The 25,435-nt window shown below is 40.7% G+C and overlaps 1 protein-coding gene across 3 annotated transcripts in view; it reads right to left on the bottom strand.

Moving 5' to 3' along the window:
* Nucleotides 1-25,435, bottom strand: part of LOC308115653 (myosin IXB) — a 51,006-nt gene that overhangs the window by 9,615 nt on the left and 15,956 nt on the right. Inside the window, exons 2-26 of one of the 3 annotated variants that reach the window (XM_080473274.1) lie at nucleotides 24,711-24,937; nucleotides 24,325-24,544; nucleotides 23,581-24,090; nucleotides 14,243-14,337; nucleotides 12,390-12,452; nucleotides 10,872-10,971; nucleotides 10,355-10,455; nucleotides 9,841-9,970; nucleotides 9,659-9,748; nucleotides 9,313-9,429; nucleotides 9,003-9,137; nucleotides 8,695-8,816; nucleotides 8,416-8,557; nucleotides 8,107-8,302; nucleotides 7,509-7,584; nucleotides 6,874-6,966; nucleotides 5,262-5,375; nucleotides 4,383-4,422; nucleotides 4,107-4,229; nucleotides 3,938-4,018; nucleotides 3,507-3,617; nucleotides 3,069-3,194; nucleotides 2,779-2,928; nucleotides 1,427-1,587; nucleotides 133-1,305 (exon numbers count right to left, since the gene is read on the bottom strand). In XM_080473274.1, coding sequence (XP_080329400.1) covers nucleotides 133-1,305; nucleotides 1,427-1,587; nucleotides 2,779-2,928; nucleotides 3,069-3,194; nucleotides 3,507-3,617; nucleotides 3,938-4,018; nucleotides 4,107-4,229; nucleotides 4,383-4,422; nucleotides 5,262-5,375; nucleotides 6,874-6,966; nucleotides 7,509-7,584; nucleotides 8,107-8,302; nucleotides 8,416-8,557; nucleotides 8,695-8,816; nucleotides 9,003-9,137; nucleotides 9,313-9,429; nucleotides 9,659-9,748; nucleotides 9,841-9,970; nucleotides 10,355-10,455; nucleotides 10,872-10,971; nucleotides 12,390-12,452; nucleotides 14,243-14,337; nucleotides 23,581-24,090; nucleotides 24,325-24,544; nucleotides 24,711-24,874 — 4,433 coding nt within the window. In that variant the 5' untranslated portion in view covers nucleotides 24,875-24,937. The remainder of the gene's footprint in view (nucleotides 1-132; nucleotides 1,306-1,426; nucleotides 1,588-2,778; nucleotides 2,929-3,068; nucleotides 3,195-3,506; nucleotides 3,618-3,937; nucleotides 4,019-4,106; nucleotides 4,230-4,382; nucleotides 4,423-5,261; nucleotides 5,376-6,873; nucleotides 6,967-7,508; nucleotides 7,585-8,106; nucleotides 8,303-8,415; nucleotides 8,558-8,694; nucleotides 8,817-9,002; nucleotides 9,138-9,312; nucleotides 9,430-9,658; nucleotides 9,749-9,840; nucleotides 9,971-10,354; nucleotides 10,456-10,871; nucleotides 10,972-12,389; nucleotides 12,453-14,242; nucleotides 14,338-23,580; nucleotides 24,091-24,324; nucleotides 24,545-24,710; nucleotides 24,938-25,435) is intronic. The other 2 variants (XM_080473275.1, XM_080473276.1) reach the window with 2 other exon arrangements.

Genomic DNA, 25,435 nt, shown 5'->3' with positions numbered 1-25,435 from the left:
TATCTGAGATCCTTGGATTCAAAATCAAACCTTTAAAGCCTTATCTTTACTTAAATACTGAGTGAGCAGCATTCAATAATTTCTTTGTATACAAAACTACTACTTGATGTGAAATCATTACAGAGGACGTACAGCATTGGTTTTCTAATCCTTTCTTCACTTGGAGGAGGGCTGGAGCCCTCAGCATGTTCTCCATCACTCCTCTTCTCCCCTCTCCATTTCTCCGGCTTCTTCATTCCTCCGGAACGGCGTTGGAGAGTTACCGCTCCAGCGCCCTCGCCAAGGCCGTTTCTGTCAGCTACAGAATCCACGGGCTGCAGAGACAATGTAGATGGACGGACTGGACCAGCAGAGGCAGAAGAACCTTTTGCCTCCTTTTTCCCTCCTTTGTCTTCCTTCATTTTCCTGACCACAAAGGTATACTGGTCCAACTCCTTGCTGTTTGAGCGCTCTTTCATCCTAGTTGTGTCCTGATGTTTGCTCTTCGGTGAGGTGGGTTGGTCCTTGTTGATAAACGAGGATGAGGAGGCAGCACGCTCAGTCTCTCTCTGGTTGTGCTCCAGCCCTCTTCGCCTCCTCTGCTCTCTCTTCTCCTGGCTCCTGGATGTCTGGCCCCTGTTGATACCAATGGGTTTCTCTCTCTTTTCTTCAGCATTAGAGGATGTGGAGGTAGGATTTGCCTCGTTGTCCACCACTCCAGCAGGACATGTGGGTGTAAGTGCATCAGCCGTTACCCCATCAGAGGGCAGAGGAGGTTTTGAATCTGACTGTCCTAGTGTTTGGTTCTCCAACGCCTTTTCTTTCTCGTCCAGCTGAAGTCCAGCCTCAGCCAGAGTACCGTCGGTCTCGAAATCCTCATCCTCAAGCTCTTCACTCTTGCCAGTTAACTCCGCTGTATGCGGGTTTGAATTAACCACAACCCCACTCTCTTCATCTTCATCTTCCATCTTCTGGACAGGGAGGGTTTTATCCAGCATCTCCTCTGTGACCAGTTCTATGTCAGGATCCTCTCTTGTCTGGGGTTCTGTTGCCAATCTTTGCTCCTCTTCTGCGCACCTTTTCCGTTCTTCCTCTGCTTTTCTAGCTTTCTCTTCCTCCTCGGCTCTCCTCCGGGCTTCCTCCTCTTCTTTTCTTCTTCTTCTTGTTTCCTCTTCCTCCTGTCGCAGCCGTTCTTCCTCCTCAGCTGCTTTTCTCCTAGCTTCTTGTTCCTCCTCTTCCCTCCTTTGCTGTTCCTCTTCTTCTGCCCTCCTCCGAGCTTCGTTTTCTTCTTCTTCTTTTCTTTTCTCCTCACGGATAGAATGACACCTGCAATGCACAAAACATTGGTGACACTAAAATAACACTTTAAAAACGTGCCTATCAGGGATCCAGCACACAATGTGCTGCCTTTCGTCGCTAACTAAGGAGTGAGTGTCTGTGTTCTTACCGTCTGCGTGCAGAGTGTCCTCTGACCAAGGCTTGTATTTTTGTAGCCCCATTCTTTTGCCTGTGGTATTCGCATCGTTGTCTGTGCCCTCTCCAGACAGCTTGGATCACAGTAGCAGCCCGGCGCCTTTCCACCTCTTGGCTGTACCTTCGCCACGACCGCTAAAAGACAAAAAAAAGGAAAAATCGCCACTGCATTTATTCTGCATGTATTCACAAATGACAATAACTAAAACAAAAACACATAATAAAATATGATTAAAATTCTTTAAAAGAGTGTAACCCTGACTGTTCTCTCTCACACAGAATAAATTGTACTAAATGTTTAGTGTCAGTATTTTGACCACGACTACATGTGAATTGAACTGGAAATAAGATGGATGACTGCAAAACCACTTCACTTTTTTAGACGTACAGAAGGTGAACTGTCAAAGTGTTAGTCTGCATTGAGTCTGTGTCTCCATCAATCATTCGTTGCTGTTCAGTGTAAGCAGTGGCTGAGCAACACTACCATCTAGTGGTAATTGCAAATTCCCTCTTTGTACCTTTGCGTGTATGGTTTGTGCACCTCCGTGTATGTAAAATGTAAAGAGAATAATGCAAGGGGTGTGTTTGTAGGCTGTTGAAAGGGTTGGATGGAAGCTTGTGTGACAATAACTGCTGTAAATGTTTTCAAAGGAAAATGCAAGACCAGCCTGACCCAATGACAATACGACTGGTAACACAACCACGTGCTAGGATCTCTGTATGGTTCCTGTTGCTGGGCAAGATGGTCATCATCAATGTCATGTCAATCAGGACACAGCACAAGATTCTTTCACAGCTTTCATTCAGGAGGGTGAAAATAGGAGAACACCCTTCTGATCCAAACAAAACACCTTCAATATCCAAATCCCGCAGGTGAAGCCATGATAAAGACAATGGAAATTGAAATGCATCTGGGGCAAGTGGACTGTGGGGGTTTTTGAAGGAAGAAGGAGTCAGAGGGCACCCCCACAGGAAAGAAGGGAATCAAAACTCTTGCTAAAATTGCAGAAGTAAACAGTCACTACTGATTTTGGCTAAAAAATAGAAACATGGTCGGGGCTCCAAAGTAACCAGCAAAATGACAGCCACAAGACACACCCAGGTCTGGTAAGCCTGACGTGGACATCCCTCGACTGATTCTGTTAGGCGATAAGAGGCCAAAAAGCCCAAAGACAAAGTACACAAGTGAAGATGTGCCTTACGAGCAGCATCTGCTGGTGGTGCTGCACTTCAGGAATTATACTACTGAAACTGAAATCGCGAGATGTACAAATAATAATCGAGTGTATCAACAGAATGCCAATAATATGTTTGTTTAATGCTCACCTGAATTAAGATAGCTGCTTGTCTCATGTCTAGAAACTCTTTTCTCTGCAGCCAAGCTCTGAACCAACGCTGTAGGAAGATGATCTTTCGCATTACATCCTTGTGCAGCACATCCTGCAGCTGCTGTCGCTCCAGCTCCTTCAAGAACACCTGAAAAAGATAAAAACGTACAAGAATGACACATTAAACAATTGGAAAGCATAATATGGAGATACAGATTGTAAAATGAACTTGAGAAGAAAATTCTCTGACAAGAAAGAAGAATAAAGGAAGAGAATTTAGGGATATACCTTAGTTTTACCAATCTGGTATGTTGTAGGATCAAGGCCCAACTTTTTGCCGAGCAGCGTCGAGATTTCCTCTTTAGATGAACTGGTGTCCTTTGGCAACAAAACTCTGAACTGTTCAACGAATTCCTGCAGAAGCAAGAAAGGTAATAGAAATGAAAGGTACTCAACTCTTCCACAGAGATTTTAGTGATGATGATTGAAATCTAATCCCTAATTAAAAGTATACAGTATATTTTCCATACAGTATTGGGTGTAGTAAATCATTATTCATCATGGTCATACAGTAACCATTACAGCAGCATGTGTTTTAAAGAATTTGGGGCTTTTTGATTCAAGATTCATCACTGAAATATTGCTACTCTAACAATCTATAAACACAATATATTCCGGGAATTATTCTGACAAGATTAGCCAATGGAAGGACCTAATTCGCAGTACCTGGAATGTGTACTTGGCACCATAGCCTGACCTCCTGATACGAACTGTTTCCAGCATTCCTGTGTATCGCAGCTGCTGAACCACCAAGGCTTCATCCAGATACATCTCCTTCTGCTCACATGGTTAGAAAACAAGCACATTTGTTTTTACTCCTATCATTGAAATATTTCAAACCTATATGTTTTGTATAAATCAGAAAAACACTGGCTGTTGCTGCAAACTGTCAGATAATATTTATAGTTCACATCCAATATTGATTCATTAATCATTAATTAATATCGTTTAATTTGTGTTTACAAAAAAACCAACATGATACACATGAGAAGTTAGACTGACAATGTATACAATAATATTCCCTTTTGAGAATTTTCTCTAACGCAGAAAGAATCAGCAGGATTTGGTAGAAGTGAGTGAGAAATAAGTAGTCTCACCTTTTCTGCATTGGAGCGGATACAGCGAATGAAGAAAGGCTCGGCCCTGTTCAGAGTCTCCAACAGTTTAGTCAGAGATGTCTAAAGAAAATAAAGACAGAGGTTTACTCAATACAAAATAAAATGCTGCTTTCTGAGTCCATTGTGAAACTGTGGCGGCTAAAGTTACTTGGAACTGGGCGCTGATGCTGGGAGGCTTCTTCTTCTTGTGCAGATGTAGCAGAGACTTGGTGGTGCGATCCTGCAGCGTCATGCTCACAATGAACTTCAGTGATCGAGAATCCAACAAACTCTGCACAAAAGTGCCACAGATAGCAGACAATGATTAAGATTTTATATAAAAAAAAAAAAAAAAGGTAATGTACATCAATCAGTCTATTTATTGATTAAACACTCTGTTGCACTACTAGTCAATGAAAAGTTTCCAGTTCCAACTCTGGCTTACCTTGGGTATTGCCTGCCTTTGTCGAGTGCTCTTGTTTTTCCTGTGATAAAAACGGGGAAAAAATGGTCCAGGATAAGTTAGAGGGACAAAAAGCTGAAGGCCTGAGCCTTGAGGTTGGAATGGAGAAGCAGATAAAGTGTGTGAAGCCAGGTTAGTACGTATGTGTGACTTTCTCATGCGTAGTCAGTGATAAAATGAAGACTTGCACCTGGAATAGACAAATAATGGAGACAGTAAGGTTTGGATGAGTGACAAAGGAACACAAAAGGGAAGCGGGAAGCTTGTTGCAGGAGATGGGATGAAACTCTATATAATCAGCCCAGCAGAGACTCATCACACAAAGACAGACATGCTCTCTTGCTTCATTGCCACATAACAGGCTGCTTGTTCATGTTGTCTCGCAGTTCCCATCTGTCAATTAGAAGTTGCTGTAAATTTCAACATGCTGCTTGGACAGATTTTCCCAAGATGCTCTGAGAGACCTTGCATGCCAGCATGGTCTTCCATTAAAATCCATGCAACAATTACGCCAGGTATTTAGGGATTTTCATCCTCAGCCTTCAAGAAGTGTGAATCATATCCACACAGTGAAGCTACCAATGCAACCAGTGATGAAGATGTGTCTTGGAGGAATTTATTTGCTCATTTGACAAGTAAAGCCAATAAACCATTGTGTTAAAAAAAAAAAAATAAGGAGCAATAAATGTGAGAACTGAAACTGTTCTGCGTAGCCAGTTGAAATGAATTGCCTTACAAGCTGAAACCTGTTTGTTAAAAAAGTTGCAATCTGCAATATTCTATAGGAGCATGTTCTGCCTGAGCCAATCACACTGGACTGATCTGGAGAAGGTCTGATGCCGGGTCTCTCTGCAGACTCACTGAAGGACGTGTCGGGGGAAGCGGAGGCGACCCCAGGATTGCAGCAGCTTGCGAGGGTCCTCACCATCCAGCTGCAAGTTCTTAATGGAGCTGATGATCTCTGCATGCATGTCTCTGATCACGTCGTGCACACACATAACCGGCGCGATTAGGGAAGGAATGGAGATGTAAGAGAAGGGAGGGAAAAGATTGGGAAAACGGACAAAAAGGAGAAGACCCCAAAAAAATTTGTAAAGCAGGGTGTGATTGAAACCCACTGTTAGAACACCTGAAAGGTAAATGCACCACTGTAGTTACCCAAAACAAAAGCACAAAGTGCAAGAAAGCTGGGGTTTCAAGATCACATAAACTTTGTTATCGCACGCTGCTCATCTGTGAAAATGACGCACAGAATCTCTCCCGTCGTTAGTCAAGTACAACAAACCCCACAAAAAACACAAGATACAGAAGACCTCCAAACGATCCTGCAGTATCCTGTTTAAAGGGAAAGTAAGATGCACACACATACACACGCTCACAGAAAGGAGATCTGGAGCATGAGGTGATGGTATTCACACAAAAATGTCTGCCACACTGTGGTAGTTAACATGCAGAGTTGAGTTGACGTTCACAGAGGTTGGCCGTCTGTTTCCATGCAGCGGCTGTTACTGGCCGTGTGACTGTCAGTTGTTACTGGTGAGGATTTTGTGTAAAAATAGTCCTTTAATTGGGGCTGGTGTTACACTGAACACTTGGTCTGGTGAGGTTAATATGGAGGCTGTTCTGTGGCTCGAGCTAGTCCATGCAGTAATTTTCAATACTTACCATAATTCATTATGAAAACAGAGGCCAAGCAGTGGAAGGAATACACACTAATAAATGGTCCCAGTAACATTGACCACTACAACTCAATGTATGCACATCTGAAAAACACTAATTCTTTTAATAATAGGAGAAATATGACAAGAGCCAAATAAGCCATGGCTGATGTCTAAAACAACTGTAATTTGAGATCTGAACACACAAGATACATGGTCAACGTTCAGTCAGCCTATGATCCAAAAATATCCTTTATGGTTTGGTTTCACTCTGTAGGAGCTCTAACAGTTGTCTTTGTCTATTTGTATAGGGGTCTCTCTGTGGATATGGATATCGGTGTGCTTCCAAGGCTTCACAGCTGATGTAAGTAATCCGAGGGGCTAATCGGAGGTGGCCAGCACAAACACTTTCCTGTGCTCTATAGCTAGAACAATAAACGTGAGGAAGGAGGGGGATTATTACAGTTCCAGAAAAAGATGGGGATTACTGAGATGGAATGCACGGTAAAGGGTAACTTTGGAAACTTTGCTGCACTGCAATATATTGCTGTGGCTCTATCTCAAAGAGCTAGATTGCTGCATTCGTATCTAGAAAAGAAGATATTGCATGACAACTATTTCAATAAAACTTAGCCCATATGATTCTGGAACTTCAGATACATTTCAAATGATCCTTTTCTAGGATGTTTGTTTTTCACTGAGAGAGCAAACACAGAAAATGGAGCAAACCAATATTGATTGTCAAACAAAACCCATTTCCTTCCTACTTGGCCTCATGTCCTCTTTTCCTGTTTCTGTCCACCACATTCACTTACTTCTTACTCTCATAGCTAGCAAAGATGTCTTCGAAGGCCTCTAGAGGGCGCTCCTCTGAGTGATCAAAGTAGAAATCGAGCATAGATGCCCGTCTGTGGAGAGGGGAGGAAGAGGAGAAAATGGCACACACTGGGGTCACCAAAAGGTGGAGAGTTTTGAGTGGCTGAATTGAGCTGAAGGACGACTTATCGATCATTTTATTGATTAACCCATCAGGGCGATGCCACGAGAGGTTCTTTTTGTCACAGTCTGTAAAATCGGTTCAAGAAGAAACTAAAATGATGAAAGCTCATGTGACGAAGTCTCTCCTGAAATTATTCATGGCAGGTTAAAAGTCACAGCTCAAATTAAAATCCTGAGCACTGAAAAAGAAATGTGTTGATGTGTAGTTTGAGAAGACAACAACGCACCGTGTTGGCCTTATCAAATATAATCTGTTGTTTTGTGAAAATGAATAACAACACAATCATGAGCAGAGAACCAACAAATTTTCTGCTGCCTCATTCACACGTGACACACAGACACATTTCCTACAGGAAAAACAGACCCGATAGCAAGAAAATCAGTCCAAACACAACAGAGAGCAAGTTAGACAAGAGTCGGAGCATCACACGAGATGATGTGTACTACTTACTTATACATTCTCTCTATTGGTGCATTGGACCGCTGTAGCTCTCCTAAAGGCGTTCTGGAGATGGGACGCACGACACCTAAAGCATAAAAGAACAACAAAACAAGAGATGAAAACATATGAACCCACATTTAAACTATTAGTATTATAAAATGAGAAATTGTTTCATGTTTAATTTCTCATTTGGTGATCAAATTGGATCCGAACAATAAGACTGTCTCATTTTCTGTTGCATCAGTTGGTTATTTCTGAGAACCACAAATAAATCTGAGGAACAGAGATTTTAAAAAAAAGAAAAACTTCCTCAAGCTCCATTTCTGTGACCTCCAATTATTTGTGTGTGCTGACTTCGCAGACTAGTTACAGAGCAGACAACCTGCAGTGGTAAGAGTCTAATTGGAGTGAAGAGAAAGCACCCACGGTAGGTCACTGTGGTGCAAATCCTTATTGAAAACACTCAACTACTATCCATGACTATCGGCTTACAAATATTGGCTAAATTCAGATTCTCAGTAAAGTGTCATAACCAAAAGACCTAAAATAGATTGCTGACTTATAATTCCATTATCCAAATTCCAAGTAGACTGAATCCAAAATGTACCTGCTGTTTTGGCAGCCCAAGATCGTCCAGCTTCGTTGAAAGCAGCGATGCCCCTGATTGTAGCACGGAGAATGCCCCATCGAAACATTGCCACTGGGTCCATGCCAATGAGCTGCCGCACATAAGCTCTGTCACTGCTCCGCAGCAGAGCCACAATGTCTGGACGCATGTGGTCTGTGTTCTTCTCCCGGAAGTCCTGATGGGGTTAGAGACATCAATAGATGGTGATTTCTTTGTGTTGATCGTCCCCGTTAACATTTGGTTGAAGTACCTATTGTCATGTATTATTTTTATTTTTTTTGTCTTTACCTTGATTTGATATTTGACTCTCCCAGCAAAGTGTTGGATGACAAAGGCTGGCTCCATGACTGGAGTGGGTACAAAGTACTTGTTCCCTTGGTGCTGCTGCTTGAATTTGGCCAATAATGTCTCATCTGTGGCATGGGGGAAGCTGGGACAAATAAACAGGGGGGAAGAGAAGAGATAGAAGGCTTAACAAGAGAAAGGCTTCAACTGAATAAAAACATTTATTCCTATTAGGAGCTATAAGGCATGAATGTAGATAAGAGCACGTCCTGCTGTTCTCACTTGCTCTCCTCATCCAGCAGATACAGCAGTCCCGTGGGCTTCTTGCTAATGAGATGGATGCAGCCAACATTGTCTGTGTAGTCGATGTTATGCCAGGTGATTCCCTCTGCTTGGTACTCCTCCTGGACGGGGCCGGAAAGACATTTTAGCCAACAACGCATTGAATTCAAGTTTGTGTTGGGGCAGTGTCACAACAGCACTAAATCTTTGCATGAAATTTGAAAAACATTTTTACACAGAATCATTTCTATGCATAGAGTGCCATGCACAATCATTTTAAGAAGACTGAAGTAAACCAAACAGCTCACCTGCTCCAAATTGAAGATGTGATGATTGAAGTAATACTGAAGTTGCTCGTTTGCATAGTTTATGCAGAACTGCTCAAAGCTGTTGTTCTCAAAGTCTTCAAAGCCAAAAATGTCCAGGACACCGATGGACAAGCACTGTAAAACAGAATTATGATAATCATTAAACATCAAAGAGGAGCGGCAGAGGGAGGGTATGACAATGTTCACCCAGAAACAGTCTTAATAATCCACCATGAACAACAACATTTATCTACGGTAACTCTTTTGGGTTATAATGGGTGTGTGTGTGTGAGTATGTTATATGTCATACTGGAACAGATTCCTCCATGTCTTTCTTGTTGAGCAGTGCGTGATTGATGCGCAAGACAATCCAGTCAAACAACGCGCTGTACAGAGATTTAGCCATGGAGTCTCTGGCAGTGATGGCCTGATAGGAGAAACACATTGGAAACAGTTGAAGCAGTTTGCTGGTGTGGGAATCATAATACAATACAATGAGAAAACAAATACAATCATCGTGAACTTTAAACAGATCAAGGGGTGAAGATGTAGTTAAATTAAACACAGAGGAAGAGGACGGTGTGCAGGTGTAGCAGAAACTATAAAATAAATGTGTTTCTCCCCATTTCTGGGCTAATTTTATGCCTCGAGCTCACCTCACAGTGGCTGTACGGGAGGATCAGTTTGTCATTGACTGTCACGGTCTTCCTCTTCGTTAGCGCCTCGACAAGCAGTTCTTCTTTGACCTGACAATCACAGTTTATTGCTTCCAGTCACACAGAGCTGACCACACAGTGAAATATGGGATTTCCCTGACAAACATGCACATGTGCGTTACCTTTAGCAGGTCAGAGAGGGTAGCCAGGACTTCTGGTGGTCCCACATCCAAACCTTCATCTCTGCCTGTTGACTTCCTTCTGTAGGTCACGTTGCCAAGATACAAGATGGCGGAAAGCACCGAAAAGATCCTGCAACATAGTCGGAAAATTAGACAAACCGAAAGCAAAAACAGACGACAAAAAAAAAGATTCATATGCCAGATGCATTAAATATGAAATATGCAGTTGTTCAAGCTGATAATCTTTATAATCTTTTCATTTCAAATGACTTGTGATCTAAATAAAGACAACGTATCGTGCTGTAACTGCACATTGTCTCTAATAACTGGTGGAATAAGCCCATTAAACTGCAGATACCTTTTTTGTATTTTGTATTTCTGGCAATGACTCACGCAAAATGACTTTGTCTTCATGATCTAATAGACAGTGGTTCATAGTGGATTTGCAACACATATTTAGAACACTGCAAAACCCTTGTGTACATTACGCACAATTGTTTCCTTGTTAACTTACTGTTTCTTGGTGGCAGACAGGAAGCCCACCATCTCCATTGCCTGCTGCAGCCGTTCAAACTCATGACGCAAGTCTTCCTCATCTTCTATCTTAAAATTTGGCTACAGAACAAATGAGGGAAAGTTATAAAAATAAGAAAATCAAAGAAAATTCACCAAATTTACCCACAAACAGGCGAAGAGCACCACTGAATGAAGAGTAGGGTGTGAAAAGCGGTGAATGAAACCAAGTGAAAGAACAAAGGACGGCTTCATTAGCATGCAGTTCACATGTGTGCAGGGAGTGTACACGACCATTTATTCAGAAGCTTGGCAGCTTTCATGAATATCAGGTCCAATCCAAGTGAGTTACAGTGTTACCTCAAAGGTCAAATGTCAAAATGGAAAGGTTTTAAAGACAATTTGGTGAGTTGGACATTCAGGGTGTCGGGCATTCTCAATAGAACAGTGTTTCTCAAAAATATCTGGCAGTTGATGAGTAGAATATGGAGTGCCGGGTCTGACAGGCAGCATTATACCTGCTTGAGGTAGTGGTAGTCTTCAGGTGGCAGCAGTTTAAACTCCTTTTTTTCCTCTTCTGAAGCACCCAGAAGCAGGTAGTAAAACACGTGGTAGTTCCTGGGGGAAAAAAAGACTGAAATGTCACATACTGAACCTAACTCACGGCTATTCTCCGTTGCACTGATACAAAGGCCATGACAAAACATCTCATTGATTAATACTTTTATTGGGATCCTTCATTTGTTTGTTCGATTATATGACAAGCGGCTATCACTGGGTGTAAGCTCAATGTTTATAGTAATTTGAATGATAAACCTAGAGCAAACACAGTAAAACAAATTAGAAGTAATACAAAGAAGACAATATCTGGAGCTCAGTGATGTTGACATCAGTTTCCACTTGTGTAATCAGTGAACAGGTAAATATGCCGGTCAGCTTTGTTGAAAAAGCACATGGGAATAATGAGTTTCCACAATTATCAGCAGGAAATAATAACGTCATACAGGAGACTGACTCTCTGACTAGAAAGGCAAGACACATGGTCAACAGACACTGACAAACAACAAACGGGCTTAGCTCATACTGCTTAACAGCAGTATGAGCAGGACTGGGAGTAGGAGGGAGCTTACGGAGGTGGACTTTTCAGTAGAGTGCAAAGAGATTTTCCAAAACTCTGAAACGCTAGACAGGAAACTAATGAATGAGTAATCCTCTTCCAACTCAAAACAGCTCCGGTTTGCTTTTTTTCATGCAAGGGATCAGCTGCTTGAGGTTTGCGTTTTACCAAGATTTGAAAGGTTAATCGTTAGAGGCACTTGGTTCTTCATCTGAATTGGAATTGCTTGCATGAATAGGAGGTTGTGCTTTAATAGGAAAACTATATAATGTCAGATGTGTTAATCGTTGTCATGGCTCTGATAGCAGTAAGAGTCTGTCTTTTACTGTATTTCATTAATCACTTCTACAGTAGAAGCACCACTTAACACAACTGTGAAGGAGAAGTTTATTACGCTCACAATTATGAATGTATTCCTCAATTCTGAAAAGCCAAGCATCCGTTTGCATAATGTCAACATTCATAGCAACAGACTAGTAGTCCCTGCGTAGTCACTCTGAGTAAGAGGGATTGAAGGATCGATTGCCTGAAGAGAAGGATTGTCTCACTCAGAAGTGATGGAGTTGATATTTTTTATATTTTTTTTAAACAAATAACTGAGTAAGTCAAATCACTAGCTTTGAAAATATTAATCAGGGTCACCTTGTGCCTTATTGAAGTCATCTGTTATAGGTTTGTACATCTAATTATATTCAATTAACAATTTAACACCTTTACATGCAGTAAATATCAGAACTTAAGTAGGTGTCCTGAGATTTTGTACAGATAAAGCAGCTGAAATCAAAACCTTCCCACTGATGCATTCAGTTGAATATCATGTCCAACCACAGGATCCCGATGAAAACACCTCCTTCTTTATGGAGAATACTTCAAAAGGTCACTGTGGGTGAGGGGTCAAGACCCTCCCTTTCCCTCTCACCTTTCATTCTTCTCTCTGGAGACCAGACGGGACTTCTCCAGGAGATACTTCTCCACCACAGCACTATAAGACAGAAAATGAGCAGGGGAGAGAAGGGTTACAGAAGAAAACGGACAAAAAGGAAAAACAATGAGGATGAATCACTTAAGACCAAAGGTCACTCAATGCAGTCTGGGTGTGGATGTGTTTTCAAATCATATGTGAAAGCAGGCTGGTAATAATGAACGAGAAGAGGAGCGTGAGGTGAAGTGAGGCCAGATGGTCAGAACAATCCAATAATGAACAAATTGTTTAGATATGGTCAAAAGTATGTCATCACACACAACAAAACATTCAAGGACCACCTTGCAAGTCATTTATTTTATTGTATAAGAGAATGAGACAGAGGAGACAAGAAGTCTGCAGAAGAAACTGCCGGAAAAAGTATAGGTGAGCTTGCTCTGCCGTTATGAGATATGCAGTTTTAAAAGCAGTGGTATTTACCCGCTGCACCAGGCCAAGGCCATAAAGTTGTCTAAATCAGATTTTATAAGTCAGACTTGTTTTTTCTATAGCCAAGCAAAAACAACACAGACGCCAGTCCTCATGAGAAACTATGAATAGAGCTTTGCTGTGAGAAATAGGGCTGTCCATCTACTAAAGCTGCATCCTCATCTAGAGACAGTTAACAACACAAAGTGCATATATTCATCATATTGATTATATAGTAGCGATGTAGCAGACCCAAGATGGTGTGGGATCTGTACAGCACATTCAGGTGACTTGGCATGCATGGACAGCAGAGTTTGCAGGAATGTTCTGACGTTATTTTAAACTAAAGGGACATGTGTGTTGACTGATACACCATCTCATCTTTACGGTTCTAAAGATTGTGGCTTTTCATGATTTTGTAACGACTCACTGAAACCTCAGCCAGGAGAGACTGGCTAAACAGACTAAGAAAGAGAGAGCATGAAAGCAGTCTGCTTGGAGAGCAGAGCAGAGCAGAGCGGAACAGCAGTCTCCCCTTTGTTAACCTTCTCTATTGACTGTCTGAATAGCTGCCACTGGAGATGGAGAGATAGACAGCCAGCCTTTGTTAGGTCTACAGAGCAGAGCTGTGATGGTGCTCGGAGTCCTTTACTGTTAAGAGGCCGAAAGCCACACCGAAGCCATTTGCTTTAAGCAGATTTAGTAATTTTCCTGTTTCCTTGTTTAACAAGGTTTGTTTTGTCACAGTAGAAAGGCCGAATAACACAATCTTCCTGTGTAAAAATAAAAAAAATTTAATAAAATCAATTGTGCATGATGAGACCTGCAACCAATAATCAAGCAGGTATTTCCACATTATTGTGGATCAGGGCATCAGTTACCAGTTTTTAGAGGTGTGACGTCTTTGATTATTCCACTTAAACATTGCGCATAAAAATAACACCAGTCATTTTTTGATCGTTGCTTCAGCATAGCATTCAGTCTTTTGTAAGATATAGCACCAAGCAGCTGTTCCTCTCTTCTGATGAGGAAATAAGGAAGTGATGCATCTGACCAGACTTTGATACAGCCCCTAATCAGAATGACTGCTGAGAAAAAGGAAGAACATGCTGGTGGTTGAAAGTTACAGTCCACCTACACACGGAAAAAGAACCACATGACCAGCCATAAAAAAACAAAAAAACAAAAAGCAAAGAGGAAGGTGCGGCACTATAGTTAAGTACAAGGACTTGATGTCAAATTTCAGAAAGAAGATGTATAACACAATCACTTCGATGTTTAAGTATGTTCTGCACAGCAGTCTGTTATCGGGCATCATTTTTAGTCACACAGATAAGCAGACAAAAAAAAGTCCATACATGAGCTGGTTGTTAATTACTCACCCTCTGACCACTCCAGTCTCCAAATAGTTAACCTGAATGAATTTACCAAAGCGGCTAGAGTTGTTGTTGTGAGCCGTCTTGGCATTCCCAAAGGCCTGGCAGAGGTGAGAGAATAGAGAAACACAAGTTTATTTCAGTGAGTACTGTATCGAAATGCAAAATTCACAGCACGTTGAAAGACAGAGACGAGGACAGATTATAACAGACTGTTTATAATTCCAGACCGGAGAGTTGTGCAAAGCAACATACCGGTAATATGGATATATGTCCTTACTGTTTGAATAAATAATCCACTGAGATACAACATCCACCAAAATCCATCAAAACATTTCTCGACATCTCCCCTTCACTGTTGATGTTTTGAAACTCGACTAAGTGGTGTACACTTTCAAACCATATAAGGTGTTGCTTTTGAGAACCACAACAGAATCTGTAGTGGAGTGCACTTTCAAATAAGCACCTCTTACAGAAGTCAACAGCTCTCCATGAAAACAAAGACACTGAATAGGCCAGGGGTTAAATCTTGTTTTTACAAAGCAGATGAAACTGCAGAAGGGGTGGGCTTGAGTGTGACTTGGGGTATCCTTGAAGGGAGTAAGCATCTGCAACTCGTTGGCTGCTCTTACCCTCCTGTCACTCTCTCCCCATCCATCTCTTTTTCCTTCCTCTTTCGCCCTCTACCTTCTCCTCATTCTTTCACTCAATCTGTTTGTTTCCATGTGCGTAAAAAGGTTGGAGAGAGAAAGGCAGAGCGAGACATAGGTCAGTGATGATGAATGAGGCAGAGAAAGCCCTCCTGTATAGCAGTGTCACACCAGAACAAGCAGCAGAGGACTACCGTTTCTCTCCAGGCCTGAGGCTAATTCTAACCCAGTGTGTGGTGCAGGGGGTCCAGCCAATGAGCCTCACTGTAGGGCCTAGTTTATTGCATTGATAAGGTAAATAATAGCACTCTTTTTTTCAGCATGATATTGCATGTTCACATGGTTACCGACACAGACACAGACACACACACGCACAACAAAAGGCCACCACAGGGTGAGTTGACTCCGTGCATGTTAAATAGGATGCACATTGTATTTTCCGTTGCAGAATGGATTTCATAGAGTGGCATTAGGATTGATTAGACACGCATACAGATGGCTGACTGATATTTTAGAGGATGTACCACTGACCTATTTTCTTTCTGTTACACTTTAACACCCATTTTATTTTTTCTGTGATGTACATCACTTTCAAAGCAAAATTAAAAAAAACAAAACAATACTTTTAAGACACAGGGGAAGTATGAAGCAAGAGCTGTTCCTTGTTTATGGATGACGAAAGAACAACCCGATTGTCTGTGACCGAAGTTATCTTTAGTCTGGCCTGGACTTGCTCAGACAAGGCTCCAACAAAACCCACCGATCAGGATTTCACTAGCTTTTTCATGGTGTTTGCATGTATGTGCATACCAGACGCACATAACCACATTGATATGATGCCTGTGTCATAGCTGAATATGTATATTTTGCAAGCCAATAAAGAAATTTTATTTTTCATTTACTCATTTAAATTTTCTCTACATCTGCAAAGGCCAATTCAATTGTTTTTGTTTTCAGGGTTAGTGCAAAAGTCTATTGTATAAAACTCTTTGGAATTGCTACAAAGCTGAGGCCACCGCACCATGGAGGGAATTTTAAACGTGTCACAGCATCATTCGTATTCAAACTTGCCCATCGGCACATGGTCTGATTGGCTGGATGGCTCATCAGGTATGAGGAAGAAGACCAACGGCTTGTCAAACTGTGTCCAAGAAACGTCATGGTCTAATCTGCATTCTCACAAAACAAGGATTGCACTCAAGTAGGATTTAAAAGAAAGGAAGAGAGAAGAAGGAGAGAGAGATGCATAAAGAAACTAACACATGGGAGGGGCTTCTAGCCATCATATGTAGTGACGATCGAATGATAGGCTGTCTTAACTAATTTCTTTCTGTGGAGTGGTTGTGGCTCAAATAGTTCACTCAGTAGGTTTTGACTTTAGCAGAGCGAGCCCTTCAAGAATTAAGTCCCACATCCTCATTTTGCCCCTCACACAAACTTGTCTGGACAGACCACATAAGGGTAGTGTCTCCAGAGTAGTTTGAGTCGTTTGTCTCAACAAGCATGTGAGAATAATCTGTCTAATGTATAGGCTAGCAAATGCAGTTGTTCAGGTTTTAGAATATATTTGTAGTTTGCCTGAGAGTTGTTGTACTTCCCAAATCTCAAGATTAAAACAAATGTACTCATACAAAAACCCCAACAGAAGTTTGTTGTAATCAGTAAAGTTGTAATGGGATCCTAATACTCACAAAAGCTGCTCAAAAGAACTTCACCTAACTGTTTCCACAAGCACTGCCAAGGCTGTGACACTGACACTTCACTACAGCTTGGATACACCCATGAAGGACTGAATAGTCTCGCTGCCACAAAGACAGTTCCCACAACAGCAGCAGACGACAGCAGTCACGCATACAAAAATGAATCGAAGCTGTAGGAGGATGAGCTTAACCTTTCAGCAGCAGGACCTTCAGATCACTAACATTTATCATCCACATTCTTTAAGCCTTACTTAAGTTTATATCCTCTTCAATTATAATTAAACCAGAAGAAGTATAACAACTATGTAGACACCAGTACCTGCACCAGAGAAGCAAAATATGAAGAGTACTTGGTGACAAAATAATCACTGTTTATTGTTCTGAATGTGAAAAATACTTTGGTTGAATCACATGTCCTTGGCACTAACAGAATACAAAGTTCCTACTATGTTTGGTTTTGCTTCAAGCGGCCTGTATATTCCTCCAACTACACTTCAGCTCCTTCAGCTTAACTCATCTAAATTGATAACAAAGAACTAATTCTTTAAAGTGCAAAAAAAACAGTCAATTGCGCTCAGAGGGGTAATAGTGGCAAATGTCCCTGAGTGTGGCTTTGCTAATCCATTTAATGAATTTATTGCATGAAGGTCAGAAACAAACATCTGAAACCTCTTCTGTGTCATGCTTTATAAACACAGACATGCCAATTGTTACTCTGTATGCAAGTTATGTGTGATGTCACATCAATCAGCCAATTTTTTTTCCCCCAGAAAAGAATGACCCCAATACTGAATAATGTGTTAATTCGATTCTTTTAGATAAATACATGCCCAAACGATGGTGATATCTTTGCTCCAATAGTATAAATAAAAATAGGCGATTGTAATTTTGAAAGTTGACGTTGAGTAAATAACAATACATGGATTTATTTGAGTCAGTCTAATTAAAAAAAAATAGTTAGCTGAGAAGATTAAGCTATTTAAAAGAAAAGAGAGAGAGAAGAGACACCAGAGGTAAACGATTTCAATGATTAGGATACAGTTCTCAAGTACTAGTTTGGCTCTTCATGTGGTTTGGTATTGTAGCAGATTGGAGACATTTCAGGCTGCTCCACCCATGTCTAGATGGGTACCACATCAAAACCCAGCTTGTGGTGTGGTACCACAAATAGACCCTGAAGTGGCCTGCAGCCGGTTGCTACATGTAAGCCGTGTAGGGTCTGCAAGATTTTAAGTAGTAAAATTACAGGGGGGGAAAAAGTATAAAAATGTACTGTACAAGTATCTTTGTACATTTATGAGATGACTGACTCATGGACATGACACAGTGACTTAAAATGCCAGCTTTTCCCAGACTCACAGACAATGCCACCCATCCAGAATAACTCCCCATAAGCAAGAGATAAACAATGGATTAGCAGGCAGAATGGCCAGCTTCTCCACTGTGCTTCCTGAACAACAATACAATACACTGGTGTATCCACACCCCACGAGGCTTTGAGCTAACACTACAGAGAACTACTGCCGTTACTTCCCGTGTCGTAGCCGCTTCCTGTTAAAAGGGTTCCGGATGATAGAAGCTTCCTGTTTGAAGCTGTGAGATCAAGTGGCACAAAGCAGGCCAGGGACCTTGACCAGACATGCACTCGAGAAGGACTTCAAGCCTTAATTACAGAATCACTAACGGGTCTTCTGAAATATGTAAATACTGAAAATCCCCAGCCATGTTTTAGTTTGAGATGTCTTACAACTTTGATGTTGAAGTTTCTGCACTTTGTACCACATCAGTCATATTTGTACAATACAATCAAATAACTTGTCTAGGTTAATGTTCTCAATTATAAGACAGCAACCATATGCCCCGATTGTAAATATTCCTCATAGAAGCATGTTTTTCTCACCTCCATTGAAACTAACGTGATGAGATATTAATAGATATAATTATTTTAATAACCCCAGGGGAAAAATTCATACATCGCCCTACTCATAGTGTAAGTTCACAGTACTCTGTGGACTGGAGTGAACGTAACAACAGGCAGCATGCACTTGCACTACACAAATAATTATTTAAGCTACTACCATAAATCAGCTTTTCTAATAGTGAGGATGAAGAAACTAAGAAACAAGCAAGCTGCTTAACTGGTAATGCCATTGTTTCTGATGATGAAAATACAGCCGAAATGGACCTCAACCAGTCAACATAATTACCATTTTCAGCAGTGAAAAGACTGCAGAATGTTAATCACTTTCAAAAGATATTCACAAATTTGCACCAGAATTCTAATGAAATGGTCTTTCACACAATTTACAGCTACAGAGGGGGTTGATGGTGATTTAAATTCATGGTGTCCATTCCACTGTTCAAAGCATGCAGATTTATGTTTGCACTGTTAAACTCTGGTACAGCTTTGGTGATGCTTTGAAAGTGTAAAGGTGTAAATACATTTAAAGCACAATATAAGTAGTAATACATACATGCATGTAATATACATATGAAAAACTCAAATATTCTTGTTATAACTTTCATCCTGGTCTTTCCTCTTGTATAAACTGTAAGAAATTTAATTGCAAGTACAAACTGCAAATATTGATATAATTTTGTCTGTCGTCTGTCTTTTGTTTTGATGTTGTGTCAAAGGGAAAACGGAAGAATACAATTAATTATGTAATTCAAACAAAGGAGGGAATATTGCGATGGAGTTAATGGTATTAACTTGGTTGATTTGGTTGCAAGCCAGATGTGAATTATAGTACAATTTTCTTAATTATGCTTGGACTAATGTAATTCAAATCAGAAATCTGACACTCTAACCCACAGAGATCACAAAATCCTACAGACAACATTTTTTTAACCTTTTCAGCACTGCAACCTCATAATAATGCCATAAAGCATGTTTCCCCACAGCCTTCCGACAAGTTAATCCAAAACATATAAAATAATATAATTACGTTTGCCAGTTTTAGTGAAGTTAGAAATATGGCCTATTATTAAGACCTACAGACACACGCAGTATATCCAACATGTAGTCGTGTGTGTGTGTGTGTGTGTGTGTGTGTGTTTGTGTGTGCGGCAACTCAACTTGCTGAAACAGAGGTGGGCCCTGCTGGCGTTAGGGAAAAAAAACTGGCTTCAAAGTCTAGTAATAGAAAACAGACACTAAAAGAACTACGTAACAGAAGATCAACCAGTTGAACCAGTTCATGAGCATTAGTGAACTGTTCTGCAAGAAGATGCCTTATTTGTTCAAACTACTGAGGGGATTAAGGACGGTCTACCTTTTACCTACAATATTTCTCAAACGGAGGAGAAAATTGTAAAAAGGGAAATGGAATAAAAAGAAAAAAAGCATGTACAATGAACTAAAGTAGGACAGCACAAGGTTTCAGGTTGGGACTGTTCAGTCTGCCAGAGACATAGTACACACAGCCAGAATCCAGCACCACAAACTGTGATCTCATCTCCTCAAAATGTGACCCAGGACTGGAGATCTCCCCTATAGCTTGAGGACACACACATGCACTCACACACATTTTCCACCACTGTACAGGGATTGGATTTAGGCCGACAACTTTTGAATCTAATATTTGCATGAGAAGAAAAAAATCTTCTGTGAGGGTAGAGGTTTCAAAAAATGGTGTTACATACTTTAAATATGGAGTCAAGACAAGAGTGTATGATGAAATAAAGGATAGACTGAGTATGGAAGGAAACCCCAGGGAACATTATTTAATATGGCTTTGTCTGTAAAGCAGCATTTGTTTCATAACACTCGTCTCATGAATATGTCCCTTAAGTTGGAGAATATCCTCAAAACACAATGCTTTCATGTAAACTAACTGCACGCATACCTGTAGATATAATCTTGTGGAAAACTTTAAAATCAACAGCCTAAACAAGCGGTTCACATTTTCAGAGTAAAATGCATGTTTACATGAAACAATGATGCCACGAGGAAATGTGCAACTGTTCAATAGTCTGGATGATTACATGACGGTTCCCAGATGCAACTCACTTCCGCCACTGAGCCGGCCGACAACAGCTATAACTGTCTTGTTGTCTGGACCTGAAACCACAGCTCTGGACTGAGTAAGAACACACACAGATCCAGCACTCTGGGAGTCACGTCAGAGTGTCAGGGTGTCTGCCAAAGGGACCAGAACTTTGCTGATGAAGGGGGAAAAGAACCCTCAATATATCCCCTCCCTCTTCTTTCCCCAATCTGCTATCCAGAACCAAAGACACTGACAGACTGACACATATCAAGGGACCAACGTGGCACTTATTCTAATGCACCCGAGAGCAGCAACAGCAGATCTGAGAGTAAAATCTTGGATGAGGAGTCAGAAGGTCTGGTAAATGCATATGCAATGCCTGCAACTTACTGCCCACCTAGTATTCCTGCCATTATTTTTTCCGAGGCTGACAGCTGATGCCAAATGCTGTCAAACGTTTTATTTTTATTTATTTATTTTGTTTTGTCCCCAAGCAGCATATGATCCAGTGAACTTACTTTCAGATTTCACAGGTTTTCACAACCGTTTTGGACTTTGAATAATCTACATTCCACATGCAGCTTTTCTGAGTAATGGGCTATATTTAGCCACAGTGCTGCAAAATCAAACAGAAAAAGAAGTAGAGATTTGCTTCCACGTCAGAACTGAGGATAAAGACGAAACAAAGTGGGCTTTTTGCCTTAAAACAGAATTTAAGTTATTGCATACAGACTGACAGCTTCCCAGTTCTAAATGTCCAAGTTTCTATTTTGTTTTGGCATTTTTAATCTGAAACATATTTCCACATTACTTTAATCACCAGAAGCACTCTAAAGTGTCATATAAATGACAGTGGCGCCCTTTCACACCACCCGGTAAGTCTAATGCGTCCATCAAGCACGCAGAATTATTTTTCCTTTCGCACCGTCATGACTAAAGAAACCAACAGTTGCAATGCCGAACTCAAACATTATACGTTAAGTAAATAGTCACATTTGGAAGAATTACAGTGCATATACTGCATGCAATTTTCAACACTGACAAAAGACAGTATTCAAGCATGAATGAATTTTGAAAATGATTTCACAGGAATAACTTGGGGTCTGACCAGAGGTAAATTCTTCCATATGCGAATGTGGAGGAGATCCCGTTTCTCATTACAAAGATGAAATGTAAACAAAAAGAAGTTGACTTTGTTCTTTGCCACGTAGCTCAGGGATTAAACTCAACCAAAAGCAGTGGAAAGTAGTAACCCCTCATGATACAGTGATTATACTTAGAACAATGTAAAAGCTAACAGATGTCTACTTTTCTGCACATCTTTGTGTGAGACAAAACATCGAGAGTTGTAATTGCAAAATAGCCTATTTCCAATCTTCATTCAAAAAATTACCCTCAATGACCTTCTGGCCCATGAGAACAAAGACGTTAAAATCTAAAATAATGAACATATGAAGAAACGTGTATTAAGATTTAGTTTGCCACTAGCATTGATACAATTCAGCTAAACCAGATTTAATTTCAAGTCCTGATCTTTAACTGGTATTTTATTTCAAACCTTTTAAAGCTTTCGAAGGTTTTAAAAGTATTGTAACTATATTTAAGACGCAATACATTCATAAGGTAAGATACAGTGAACAACCAGAGAGTGTAAAAGCCTCTAACAAGCACAACATAATACATTCTAATGAATCCCAACTAAGAAAATCAACCAAAATGTATATTATTATTATCATTATTATATATTTATTAAGTTAGGCTTGTATTTTAAAATACATTAATTTGATATTTTATGCCTGGTCTACTTTTCAAATTGTTTACATACAGAAAATACTGAGTGTAACTAAATAAGGGGAAATGTATTCATTGCATTATCATTTATACATGTTATATACATCATTTATTTATTATTTGTTACTCAATGTCTTTATCAAATGTTTACAACTTTAGATTGGCGTTATTCTTCTTTCTGTACTGCCGGTTGCTATAGCAAACAAGTCAGCACAAGTGTCTAGTTTCTCAGAAGGCAGGAAAAGATGTCACATGACTGGAATAACCACAGAGAAGACTCAGCATTTAGTCAACAACAGCTTTGATTGAAGTATTTCTTATTTCTATATTTAAAACAGAAGCCAAAAGAAGTTAGGAACATCTCAGTGTTAAAACTGAAATAACAACCCAGCTCTTCTAAATTCTCAACACATTTTCAAAGCTGATGGCCTCCATCAGAGCTACGTCCACCACTTTTTACATTTATTCTTTTCAGGTTCATCCAGAGGCCTGGAGTTAATATCTCTGGTCTCACTCTCTTTTCTTTTTTTTTCAACTGTACTTTGAGTACGCTGTGTCACATAAGTTCTACCGACAGAGCAGTGTCAAATTGCATTCAATCTATACAGCTTGAGATAAAATATTTGAATGGTATGTTTCATAATGTATAACCACAGACATATCGCCTGATAAACTAATCTTGAAAGTAACAGGATTTTGAATCCTGAATGACTTAATAAAAAAATAAAAAAATAAATAAACATTTCACACCTGCCTGAAGCCAGGACAGAAAAGCAACACGAGCATTGCTTTAACAGCAATAACTTATCTCCAGCCATCCATCCTCTTTACAGCTTAATCCGTATGGGGTTGCGGTGGCAGTATAAAAAGCAACGAAGCCCATACATCTGTGTCCCCTGCAACTTCCTCCAGCTTTCCTAGGGGGACCCCAAGCTGCTCCCAGTCCAAATCAGAGACACAGGGTGTGTCCGAACAGTACCTCCTATCTCCTTTCCTATCTACTTTTCCTTAACCCCGGAAGTGTTTAAGTGGCGGCCATGATAATGAATGTTCGAATTGTCTATAAGCTAAGGAAAGGGGGCTCAATTCCTTTATAAACTCCTTTAGTATAGGAAACACTGATGCATCCTTTACCAAAGGAGACGGGATCACGCTGCCCCACAATTCCTTGCTGCGACCACATTTAAAGTACCCAAAGGTTAGCATCTTACCTCGAGGACGGGTCCAGCCCCCAGAATGGTCCTCTCAACTCCACTGGCATAGCCCTTCTGGCTAAGAGCAGTCAGACAATGGATCAGGAAGTTGGTACTCTGGGTTTTGCCAGAGCCACTCTCCCCAGAGATGACTATGCACTGATTGACCCTCTTCCTGAGCATAGCATAGTAGGCTACATCTGCGATAGCAAAAATATGAGGCTCCAGTTTGCCCAGCTGGTGGTTCTCATACATCTTGACATACTTCGGGTTGTAGATGGGCAGGAACTTAAAGGGGTTGACGGCAATGAGAATGCTGCCTGCATAGGTGTAGATCTTTTTCTTGTAAAAGCGTGAGCGCAGGTTGCCCAATATGCTGTCCTCTTTAAGGTCGGGGAGGTTGCAGAGGTCTGCAAAATCATCCTGGGGTGGAGGAAGGAAGCCCCGGGCAGCCAACCTTTGAGCCTCTTGGTCCTTGGACAAGGGTGGGAGGTGAACATAATGGATGGAACCATCATGGTTCCTTTCCTGAATCAAGTAAAGAAAAACACAATACAGTATTAGTTTATTGCAGTCTCCTTGTATTGCTAGATTTAATAGACATGCTTCACTTGTTAATTACTTTCATTATTGGTGTGCAACTCTTTCTAGTCTTGGATATTTTGTTCAAGTGACTGTTAAACAATTTAAAGGACGGACTCTCTCAGTGGGTTCTACTTACTGAATCTAAATATGAAGACAGCAGTATGCAATCAAGCCTACCTGAAGTATGAAGTAAAAGCCAAGGCTCTGAGGATGTTGCTCCTGGGCTTTACGAGGCCAAAGTAAAAACCTCTGCACAGGCAAGTCGCCGGCCTCCAGTACCCATTCTTCCCCACCACTTTCCTTCACCTCCGCCAGCACGTACATGCGACTGGGGTCCAGCCCCAGGGCCGTAGCGGCATCTGAGATCACTGAGGCTGCGGTTGCATTCTTCTGCACGCTAAAGAAAAATGTAAACACACATTAACATAATTTTTTAAATAATTTCTTGAATAGAAATATGATTATAAATGACTCAATATTACACTTATTCAGTCATCTTGACTACTTATGCAAAATATTAGGTAAACTGACATATTTCAGCTGTCGTGGTGCTGAATGCTCACCTTAAGCTGCAGCAGGTGGATATTGAGGGGCACTCGACGGCTAACCGGGGATAGATCTGGAGCATGTATGAGCGCCCATCATGATCATTGGGATTAGCAAGTCCACCTCCCCCTCCTCCACCTGCATTTGTTGCCATTGTGGCAGCGCCATCTCTGACACTCATCCTGAGCCAGGGGGAGTGATCTCAGCATGCCGCTCCCACTGCGTCACTCTCACCACACAGCACCTGAGGACAACAAAACATTCCATAGTTGTAAATTACTTTTAAGTTTGTGGAATCAAGCTCATAAAAAAATTTTTGGGGATTGAAAATACCTTCAATTTAGCATTGGCCCAACACCTGTACAGAGTTGCCCAATTTAAAACACTTTTTTTTTTATATATTGTTGAGCACTTTTACAAAACTTTGAAATGTCCTTTGAAACAAGCTAGCATATGTTAATCTACCGGCTTCACAGAGCACAAGCCTTAAAATCAGTAATATTCACTGGAGACTTGTCAAGCAGTTTACCATGTTAATAGATATTGCCAGGAAAGAGACTAATCAGTGGTTTATGAAACTTTACATAGGAGCATTGGTTCCGTCTTTCATGCAACTTTCCAAAATTCAGCTGGCTCCTATTGCCATAAATGCATTGCATTGCACATCACTGATTATTACAGTAGTATTACAAGAGCGATGTCTGTAGTGCTAAATTATCAGTTGAGCTGAATTTTAAAAAGA

The sequence above is a fragment of the Lipophrys pholis genome (assembly GCF_963383615.2).
Source record: "Lipophrys pholis genome assembly, chromosome: 10".
NCBI lineage: Eukaryota > Metazoa > Chordata > Actinopteri > Blenniiformes > Blenniidae > Lipophrys > Lipophrys pholis.
This window is presented reverse-complemented; position numbering and strand designations above follow the sequence as displayed.